Consider the following 11,736-nt stretch of genomic DNA (forward strand, 5'->3'; position numbering starts at 1 on the left):
AAAACAATTATCTCCAACCAAAATAAAGCCGTCATTAACAAGTCATCAAATCCACCCGCTCAAACTATCAACACTTGCAACTGCCGTGACAAAAGATCCTGCCCTCTAGACGGAAAGTGCAACGTGCGGAATACCATCTATCAAGCAGAGGTCACAACATCTCAGTCAAAGCAAACTTACATCGGTCTTGGCGACACATCATTCAAATCACGTTATAGAAACCACACATGTTCCTTTAGAAATGAACGCTACAGAAATTCCACTGAACTCAGTAAATATGTATGGGGTTTGAAAGACAAGAAAGTCGACTATCACATTAAATGGCGGATTGTTAGGCATGCGAGATCCTATTCAAATGTAACGAAGAAGTGTAATTTATGTCTGTGGGAGAAATACTATATAATTTGTAGACCAGATTTGGCGACCCTTAACAACAGAAATGAGCTTGCAACAAGTTGCAGACATGCAAAGAAATTCCTTCTCAATAGCGTAATTATTTAAGGCTTATTTTTAGCAGCTCACTGGAAACAGTTTGTATTGTTTAACCGTTGCTATGCACCCCAGCCTATAGTGGATTGCTACCGTTATTTTCTAAATCACTGCAAAACACCATGTATTCCTTCTTTTTGGCAGTTGCCTGATGATTGCTTCGTGAGAAGCATGAAACTCGGAGTAGCAAATAAATGTTTTTGACCTAGTTCAAGTCTCCATATCTCTATATATAATATATATATATATATATATATATATATATATATATATATATATATATATAATTCCATTCCATGCTGCTGTGCATCTGTTCAGTAATAGATCACAGATGACGTCCAATCTCGTCCCCAGAGCTCTTCTCTTGACTGAGGGAGAGAAGAATTCCGTGGAACCCTGAAACAAGGTGTCTTTTGCTTGGTTTTTGTGAACAATCAAAAGCGTCTCTAATTGGTGCATTGATGTTAGCACGAGGAGTGAGCAGGCGCCGTTAGGTTCAGGTAGCCAATTTTTCTATGAGAACCCTACGGCGCACGTTAATACATAACAATATTTCACACTAACATTAAATTTAAAAAAAACCACAAACTTCAATTTACTGTTGCAAAGAAATACAAAAAAGTAACAGCGATAAATAAATAGATAATAAATAATAATATTCTTGGGTTGCATGTCACGCAAGATATAATTTCTGACGGTTGAGCGTGCGAATGAGACAGAAATTGATATTTCTACGGCACGGGAACAGAAGGGTCTGGGAACGATTGGTGTAAGGCATGATGGGTAGGAGGTTGTCTATAAAGTGTCAGTTCATCACGTGGTGAGGCATTCTAGGCCTGCATCAGTCCGATTAACTTTTGTTTCTTTTATAAATCATTATTATTTTGTAACTAGAGGTCCTCTAAACCCCGGAGGGATCGTGGCATTGCATTGGTTCGGGGAATACGTTTCCAGTTTTTTTTTTCCCCACGGGGGTTTTTTAGTTTTTCGTATCCGGCGGTGTCACAGGGAATCGTTTCCCGTAGTCAATTAGTTGTTGTTATTGTTCCACATGTAGGTGGTTCATGCCTTCTGCTGGTGCGAGGCCGAAAGATACCAAAATAAACCTAATGGATTGCATTTGTCGGTGTAGTGAAGTTGAAATTGAAAACATAAATCGCTTACCATTATAGAAATTGAGTCAAGAAATGGACATGTTATAGAAGAGGAATAAATAAACAACGGGTCCACGTCTCAGGGCTGTGCGATATACTGTAATTGAGTTATTCGGCGAAATTTAGTACTCAAACTTGTAGAGTTTAGTATGGAGGCACCATGTTGGTATACTGCTGAAGTACACCAACATGGCGGCCGCAAACCTGTGGAAACATCCGCAATTTAGTTTGGCTGGTTTCGTATAGACACGTCTCCTAGTATATTGGCTGTTTAGGCCACAAAAACCCGAGGGAAATCGGTGTTCTTATGCGACTGGCATTTTTTTGAAAGCCGTCAACATGTCACGTACTGTGAAAAACTCTGAAATTCAAACTGCTCTATTTTCGAAACGAAGAACGGTACCGAGCTGAAAACATGGGAGCAAATATATTTTTAAAACCTCTTGTAGCTAATCAAGATAAAAACTCAAAAGGCTCTTTAGTGTAGCATTTTATCTTTTGTGACGTCACGTGCAACCCAAGAATTGGTGATGTGCCAACTCTTACAAATCTCGTAGATAATTGCTTAACAAGTTCTTTAAAATATCTAAAGAGTTAGCAGTTACAATGACTGCAATATTAGATGGGAGGCTATTCCATTCCCACTCCGTTCCAGGAAAATAAGTCTTGTATGTTCAACATAATATTTAAAATCATGGTTCCCACTATGTGTGCTAAAACGAACTGAAAATGGTGCGAAAAGCTCTGGGGTTCAAACAGTGACAACAGGCGTTGTCAGAGGAGGGCAAGGGGAGAAAAAAGCCGAGAGGGAACTGGGGAAAGCCTGCCCCTCCCTCCTCTCCCCGGCTCCCGCGTGGCTTTTACCTCCCTTTCCCTCCCCCGTCAAGGCCTGCTTGATGTTCATTTACATACGCAAAAAATAAACGATACGCCCCAGTGAGGACACCAGAGTTCCTTTATACTGATGACTTCGTGAAGCAGTCTTTAAGACAGAATCGTAGCTAACGAAGGTCGACAAATCTTGGCCGTTTAAAACTTGGTATATAACACCGTGATTCTGAATAAAATCAGCTTTTCAGCCCCGTATATCCATTTATTCCAGCTCATTTAAATCTGCATTAATTCATCTTTCACATCTAATTCATCTTTTTGTAAAAGGCTAACAGATCATGAAATCATGAAGCTTCAAATTATTCGGCATTCTCATCTTCTTAAATGACCTTTTTTTTCAAACAAATATGCGAATGCAAAGACAAATGACCCTTCTCCCGTGATAATTTCACTATTTTCTTGCGATGTCAATTGAAATACTTTCTCTTTTATCCTTCCTTTGTGTTTTATCGCTGTTTAACACTTCGAAAAAACGTGGCTCCATCCCTCCTTAAGAAACACCAACTATTTGACCAAAAAAGCGAGATTGGTCCGTAGGTATCCGTGCACCTACCGTTGCCATGGTGAATAGCATGACTGACATTTAAATGGCTTCTGCGCCACGTTACCACCAAAAACTACCTGTGAAAGTCAATCGAAAATGGCGAGATATTCCGTTGAAAAAAAACGATGGTCGTATCTTAAACGACAGCTATCAGGGGAGAATCAGTTTAACATTCTTTCGAGTGATGCATCTCCGGAGTTCTGCGTTCGACTTTTGAAATCCCCGTCTGTCCAAAATTATTATGGTATTCGAAGTAAACTAAAAAGTTCTTCGGAAGATTGGATCACCGAATTCCTCGATAACGATGGGATGGAAGTTTTGTTAGGCGCTTTGGAAAGACTGAGCTCCAGGAAATTGTTTGTGGACGCAGTTGTGCTTCTTGAATGTACTTATTGCATCAAAACGGTGCTAAATTCCAAATCAGGTTTGCAATTTATGATTGCAAATCGCGAATTTACCAGAAGACTTGGTGGAGGTTAGTTACATCATATATGCAAGTAATGTCACTTCTGACTCTCTTGACGCTGAAAATTGATTGCTGTGCATTTATGATTTCCGCTTGAAGAATTGTGTATTTCAAAAGTGCAGCTTACCATTTTAAACATAATAACTTTGATATTTGATATTTAAATTAACACAAAGAAGGAACGTTTTGCGCCACAAAATCAATTCAGCCTTCCCCCACTCGCTCTGCATTCACACCAAACTTTTAACGTAATGTTGCAGTGCCTAAAATGCAATGCAGATATTTGTGCTTTATCAAATTTTAAGATGACTAACTGTGCAAATAATGATAACAAAAAGAAATCAGCGAAACAATTTCCTGATTTATACATGAACAAGTTTAAAAAGTTTAGGATTGAGAAAAAAATGAAATTTCAGAGTTTTTGAAGAACTCGCGCTTTCGATGCCATCACAGTCTTTTTGTGAATACGAATCACGAAATTAAACGTCCCGGTAGATCGCGGGGAGCGTGTAAACTTGATGCTAAATCTCTCTATTATCTGTCTTGTCCAACAATTGTCGAAAAAAGGGCTATTTCTTATATATACTCATGCGGTAAAACCACAAAAAAAAGACAAATTTTTAACTCCTCCAGAGGGATTTGGCTGAATAGCCCAAAGGCTTACGATTCGATCATGATCGTCTGAATCAACAGAATGCTACTTATGCTCCAAAAACAGAACGTCTCGAAGATAGTTTAAAAAGTGGCCTATATAGACTGTATTCATAAATGGCGGTCAAGAAATTATTCTTTTGTCTTTGTGCTAATCATCCTAACTAGCCTCACTTTGGAACAAAAATTCTTTTGAGTTTTGCTCGTGTTTACGACGCTAGTTAACTTAAGTTAAGGCGACGAAAGACGAGATACAAAAACCCTCAACTTGTCGCGCAACATTGTTTCGTTGCAAGTTTTGGTCGATGTTTCGCGTTTTTCACCTTGCGCGATCAACGTGACCCGCAACAAAAACATTTTTTGCGGGTTGAAGAAATGCAGGGCGCTGATTGGTTTTGCTAGTACACGAGCACATTTGTGCGCAACAAGTTGTGAGCTTGATGAAAAATGAACAACAAAGCCAAAATTTGTTGCTCAGAGTAGACCCGCGCTCAACTTTCTTCAACCCGCAACAAATGCTTTTGTTGCGCGACAAGTTGATCATGCAAAGTGAAAAACGGGAGACATCGCCCAAACTTGCAACAAAACCATGTTGCGCGCCAAGTTTAGGGTTCTTTTGTATCGCGTATTTCGCCGCCTTTATGATGATTAGCATTAGCATAAAGACAAAAGAATAATTACTTAGCCGCCATTTATGAATACGGTCTATAACAGCTATAACAGTGATTACAACATTGTAACCAATAATAACCAATTTACAGTTTCTGAACAAACAAATTTTCCTCAAGGGATTTGGCGGGGACTTAAAATTGCAAGAATTTGCAAATTTTGCGAATTTTGCTAATTTCGAGAGGAAACAGAGCGAACCTCTAGTCAATTGACAGTTTCGTTGTTCAGAAGTTATTCTTTACTTTTGGCCTTGTCACTGCTTACCAAACGGGACATTTTCGTACCATTTACACATTGGTTATTTCCAACCCTTAGAGGCCAAGTACACGTGACCATAATACTGGGCCGGTTACCGTTTGTTGTTCAGGCCCGGGTTGCTCGTGGCATGGTTAGCGCTAACCAGCGTTAAATACCATGGAAACCAATTCGTTTCGAGCAACCGGCCCAAGGTTGTTCCGGTGGGAAACCAAATGGAACGATTGACTCCAACGGAAATTTTCCGAAAAGAAAGGACAACCTTCAAAGGTTGTCTTCTTTTTCCACTTTGACCGAAACGACCGGAATCTTCTGTTCCATTTCTTTTGCACCACTAGAACCAGTCTCCGATGCGAGGATTACATCTCTAAACTTGACGGGCATTATTTGTACCCAGATCCTTACGGCATTCAGAAATGCACTCACAAATGGAACTGCTCATTCCATTTCTCATTTCTTCGGTAGGGAATGTCTAGTACCATCCCACAAAAATTTTTCTCTTCGAAATTTCCGTCTAAATGGTAAGCGCCTTAGTGGATATCAAACAACGTTTGCATGTTTGCCGCAGCTGTGAAGTATTTAGGTGTGAGCACCAATTTCAAAAGCCTTTCGGTCATTGCGTACATCTGTTCAAATACTTTTAAAATTATAGAAATTTAAACAGCTTGCCTCGTTAGTCTGTCGCCGGGATAATTGTGCATAGTGGCGTAAAGGAAGCGAGTTTGAAACAAAAAAAAAAAAAGACAATCGATTACCTCTTTTGTCAACAAAGACAGCTGTATTGACCGTTTGTTGCGAAGCTTTCTCCCGAACGGAAAAGCTTTGTTTATGTATCTAACACACAACAGCGGCTATATTGGCGTTTTAATGTATTTTCGTCTAATACTTTCATATTGTCGCATGTTGCTTGCTGTTCATGTGCCGCATAACATAGCAAATGAGGCTGTCTCAGCGATTTAAGAAATAAACGTACATTCAAATTCTACGGTTCTTTGCACGTGTATTTGAACGTCCAAGGAGGCCAGTGATCATCTGTTACAGATAACTCGTGACTGGAACTGGTGCCTGTGCTTACTAAGAGAGGGTTAGTAGGGCGAGGGTTCTACTGACACTCGAATAGACAGTTTTCTTGACTTTCTTGGGACAAAAATGAAAGACAGCTTCCAAAAGCCGAATTGTGCTGAAATTAACAAAGTAATTTCATTTCCTAGAACTATAAAGACATTATAATTAAAATTAAGGAATTTATTATTGGATCAACTAAATATTAATGCGTATATGAAGTAATGTACCAAAGGCAGAGAGAAAATTATTGCCAGACTTGTTGTACTCATTCAAACGATAATTTATAAACTCCTACGCTTCCTACACTGTTTATTTTAAGGCAGGTAAAACCGTTTATTAAACTAAGCAACGTGATTCATTACTTGGTTCTCAACCTAGTGTCTCTCCCTTTTCATCACACTATTAAAAATGACGACCGTTATGTTCTAAAATAATATCATATCGGATCTGGAAGTCCATGGACTAGTTATATTCAGTTCTAGAATTCCTCTCGGGGTCTCCTTTCTGTTTAATGCTGTTTACACCTTTTTCTTGCCTACTGGCAGACTGAAACTGGTTATGGTTTGAATAGATTCCCTTGTGGTTTCAGCAAAGATGGAATCTCATTAGTAGTAGACAGACAGAGCCTTTAAATTAATAGGCCATTAGACTTAGATCACTTCAACTGTGCACCTGCAGCTGCACTATATCTTTTCTCTTTGTAATGATGGCTAATGTTTACGGATAATCAACAAATGGTTGACTTCGATTTGCAACTTAAATCGTACTTTTAATGGAAAGCTCACGAATACAATCTTTCTTTCATAGATCAAGATTTAGCGGCGGCGAATGATTCCGAAATTTTAGTTCGATATGCTAAAACCTCTTCTGGCTCTTTTGTGTCTTAATTAATGAATTCAATGGCATATCTTCTCGTCAAACGATGGCAAACAGTAGAAAATGACATCTCGTTTGACCACAAGCTCGACCTCTTAATGTAAAATACTGTCTAAATGCGGAATGACAAGACAAGGACTTGTGTTGCATCTCAGTATCACTTACGAACTTCTGTCTCTTCATGGCCCTGGAGCTTTTTTGTTTCGATTTTAATGTCTTGGCACTGAAGAGATTTAAGGTGGCTAGTGTTCATCATTGATATCTTGCGTGTATTTTTCGTAAAATATTACACGGGATTTGCAAGGCAATCCAAGAGACATTTTCCTTGTGTAATAACCTGAAAACGTGCTTTCTGGTTAACCGCAAGTGGGTTGTTATTGAGAAGCTTGGTTGTAATAATAGCACGAGAAATTTCACACCTCGATGCCTCACTCCGTTGCCTTAATGGCTAATTGTAGCATCGCCAAAAGATGGGAAGTCGTGCGACACCGGTTCAATTCTTCGAGAGGTGAAGATAAAGTTGAGAACTCTTCCATTTCCAGTGATGTTTCAGCCGAATTATGCGTTCGTTTACTCCGCACTTCACGTCTTCAGAATTTTTCCGGGCTCAAAACGAAGCTCCAAACAAGCTCTAATCAATGGATATCGGAGTTTCTTATTCAAGGTGGACTGGAAGTTCTTTTTCAATCTCTGGAGAGATTAACTATGTCTGGGAAAATGGCATTTTTGGAAGCTTTCATGCAGTTAGAGTGCGTGAATTGTATCAAAGCCGTCATGAACTCTAAACAAGGTCTTGATTCCCTGGTGCAAAACAAATCATTGGTTCGCAGTTTAGCCAAAGGTTGGCTTTGTTTTTTGCTTTAATTTTTTTGTCTTGACATTTTTTGTGGAAAAACTAAAGACTTGTAGAAAGACAAACTGTCAACAGTTTATTTTGGGTTGCAATATTTTGGTAGCTTTTGTGGGAAAACCTACAAGACTCGTAAAAATACAAAAACTGGCACCCGTTTATTTTGGGTTGCAATTTTTCGAAAAGAAATTGTCTCGTGGCCAAAAAGAAAAATTGGAGCCATTTTTTATATGAAAGCTAATTTACGACTTTTAGATATACATACGGGCGCAATATGTGCCTTGGTTTTCACGAAAATTTTCTAATGGGTTTAAAGATTTCTTGGAAACTCTCCAAGGAACTCATTTTAGCTTTTATAATTTACGCTGGCCTCACAGGAAGAACGAATACATTATTTAATATCAGGACTCAAGGAATGGCCTGGACATTTCTGTCTTTTGACTTGTCAGATGCCTAAAAAATACTCCAAGCAAACCCACGCAAATTTACGAGTGACAATTTGCTCCGGTATCGTAAAGAAACGATAACAATTCTTCCCTCTCGTCTCACTGGAATTCAGATTCGGGAAATTAAAAACAAAAGGAGAGCGCAAATTAAGTCCTTCAGACGAAAAATCCAACTCCCTTCCCGCTGGGGTAGGCAATTAATTGCTTCTGATTATAAAAATTCATTCTGCTAAACTGAATAAAGTAAACTCAGTGGCATGTGTAATATTAGTATACCCCTTAAACTTTCTCCTTATTGATTTAATTTTTGCCGAAAAAATCTTTCAATTTTGCAACAGCGAGACAGTCCCAATTTTAATATATTTTATTTACTCAGAGGATGTCTCAATTGAATGTTTTGTGTACTTACGCGTGACTGTTGCATTTGTGTTGTAGATATCTAGATATCGACTTTCACTTAGCTTCAAGGAAAGACATCAAGAGAAAACTACCGTGCATTATTTGTGCACAATTATGAGCAGTAGAAATTTATGTATTATTTTGTCGCAAATGTTTAGTTTTTTGAAAACTGTCGCAATGGCTTTAAAAACTGAAGTGAGGCAAGAAACTTGACTTAATTCGAAAAAATTTTGCCAAGACAAAATAATTTCCTTAGTCGTTTAGTTTTTTTTTTTTAAGGAAAGACAGGGAAAACGGGAAGTTTTACCTTTGAGCAATTAAGCCTTGTTTACTCTGTGACATAAACATAAGCATGAATATAAGCATAAGCATAAGCTGTGTAAACCGGGAGTGACATAAGCATAAGCATTAGAGAAAGGAATCGTTTATAACTGTGTAAACGGGTGCAACATAAACATAAGCGTAAGACCGAGGTGTCTGCTGTTTTTGATGCCAACGGATATTCAAGTTAATAGTGCCTAAATCTTGCTGAGGCGGTTCGCAATTATCCTCTTCCTTTACGACAAATCGCCAGAAACAAAACTCTCGGTCCGTTGGTTGCAGTTCCCTAGTTTTTTTGTTCTTTCCTTTTTCGGAAATATCCCTTTCCCAACAGGACCTCTTTAAGTCTGTTTTCTCGTCACCGTCGTCTTCTTCTACGAAGCAAAAGTAGTAGTAGTAGTAGAAGGAGGAGAATTTTTTTTTCTTCTGCGTCATTTTGGAAACTTTGCTCCTCCCATTCTCCGGCGAGTTTTTTCTGGAGCTAACTGCGCTTGCGTATGTTATTTCTCTTATGCTTATGCAGCATGTGTGAACGTCGTTATGGTTATACTTATGCTTATGTAGCAGTGTAAACCAGGCTTTACGCTGATTACTTGACTCGATGAAAAATTCTTGTTCATGTTTACTTCCGAATCAACCGAAGGATTCCCCATTGAAGAGTAAAATCGTCTGGCGTTAGACAGAGTAAAATCTGTTCGTGTCAATGGCATTGATGGCGGTGAAAGGGTTAAAGCGAAATAACGAGAATTGTGATTATTTCTTTTTTTCAGCTCTCGACACAAACAACACCATGATCAAAAAACAAGTTTTTGAACTTCTGTCGGCGCTGTGTCTTTATTCCAGTCAAGGACATCAACTGGCTATCGATGCACTCGAGAATTATAAGGTATGAAGTTCAATAAAGTTGAAAGCACTCGCTTGAATGATACAGCGCAAAGTTCCCTTCTTGATTTAATTATTGACGTTTATTTTTTCTTTACTTTCATAATTAGCTGACCAAAGGACAAAGGTACAGATTTAGCCTGATCATTAATGAACTGAAAAATGCCGAAGTGGTTCCATACATGACTACGTGCCTAGCGTTCATTAACACTATTCTTATCGCCACTGAAGACTTTGACGAGCGCGTTAGATTACGAAACGAATTTGCAGGTAAGATAAGTGAAGTTCGGGAAATAAAGTATAATTGCTTTGGCCAATCACAACCGACGAAGGCAATCAAATGGGCCAATCACAACGCAAAACTAAACATAGGTAACCGGGAGTAAGCGAAAGAGTAAGCTTGGGAAAATGGACGCGAGCACGTCAAAATTATTTTTCGCATTCGCCTCTGATTGGCCGAGAATGTGGCGTAAGATGTAAGGCCGACCAATAAGCGTGCTAAAGCAAAGCGTCGCGTTCACACTGGGAAAAAACCTTCCAGTTCCCCATCATAAGAACCTCACAACAGTGGAAGCTGTGATCTTGATGTTCTACCATCGAGAGGTACAGGAAACTCGTGGGCACACGATTATTGATCTTACTTGTATAGGTCCTTGCACAAGTCACTCGGTTGCAGTATGAGGGCTGAACAATTTTCAGTCATTTGGGAGGCAGCGGCCTGTGCAACGACGAGCGATTTGTTTGGCGCAGTAAGTAATGGATCTAAGCAAACAATTAGCCGAAACAATAAACTTTCATTCTAAAAATAACAGACCTGTCTGCTCACCAGTTCCAATGACTGATTTAGAGATTATATGAGCCGTGTGTTGCCTGAGAGGCCACGAGCCCCGCGATAGCTACGCTTATTGGTCGGCCTTAAATCAATCGTGACCACATTCGCTGCGCTCATTAATGATTTGAATAGAAAGACGACCCTGTTGGTTTTAACTTTATTTTCATGATGGCTTTATTATAATTGTGTGGGTATTTTTCCCTTCTATCGTGGCCTATCGCAGTTTGATATCTTCAAAATAATCGGTCCAATCTCACTTCTCTGTAGTCCAGTGGTTTCGTGTTCCTGTCTGCAACGAACAATTGTCGCATGAAGCGCTTGAGATGTCAATATTCCTTGCAATTTGGGCAACCAAATCAAGATCACCATAAGCTATTCTATTCTAAGATTATTACTGAAGCAGGTGTTCCATCTTCTCGACCTTTTTATGAAACCGCCTCTGTATATTGTGAGATTTCTAATTACCTTTTACAACCGCTTGCACTCGTTTCATTATAAATGCTGTGCGCGATATTTTTTGTCCTTTGGCCAAAATAGTAAGGCTCGTTGTAGAAAGTTTAAAAAGTGTAAAAGCATGGAATCTCGTCTTACGAAAACGTGATGGCTCCCATTTATTCTTTATCAGGTTTGGGACTGCTGGATATCCTGAGCACTTTAAGGTAAGGAAAGGCGAAAACTTCAGAGACAAGTTTAACTGAAATAAATAAATTGAGAAGAGGCATCAAGACCGCATGAATTGTGCAATTTAATTGAGAGTGCATGTTTTCAATGAACCAACGAATTCCTTAAAAACTGCTGACGAATTTTATTTGCATTTACTTTTTAACCTTGTATTGAGAAAGCTGAGAAATTTAGCCTATTGATGTCAAGTTGAAACTTCCCCATGTTGAAACGTGGGATTTAGAATAAGCCTGAAAACCGCAAATGATGTGTTTTCCAGATTGGT

General features: G+C 39.0%; 1 protein-coding gene across 6 annotated transcripts in view; it reads left to right on the plus strand.

Moving 5' to 3' along the window:
* Window positions 1-11,736, plus strand: part of LOC137999597 (inverted formin-2-like) — a 48,377-nt gene that overhangs the window by 13,876 nt on the left and 22,765 nt on the right. For 4 of the 6 annotated variants that reach the window (XM_068845417.1, XM_068845420.1, XM_068845416.1 and 1 more), the window contains exons 2-4: window positions 9,847-9,962; window positions 10,069-10,228; window positions 11,416-11,449. In XM_068845417.1, the coding sequence (XP_068701518.1) occupies window positions 9,847-9,962; window positions 10,069-10,228; window positions 11,416-11,449 (310 nt within the window). Of the gene's footprint in view, window positions 1-7,183; window positions 7,902-9,846; window positions 9,963-10,068; window positions 10,229-11,415; window positions 11,450-11,736 lie in introns of those variants that run through there. The other 2 variants (XM_068845419.1, XM_068845415.1) reach the window with 2 other exon arrangements.

The sequence above is a fragment of the Montipora foliosa genome, chromosome 4 (genome assembly GCF_036669935.1).
Source record: "Montipora foliosa isolate CH-2021 chromosome 4, ASM3666993v2, whole genome shotgun sequence".
NCBI lineage: Eukaryota > Metazoa > Cnidaria > Anthozoa > Scleractinia > Acroporidae > Montipora > Montipora foliosa.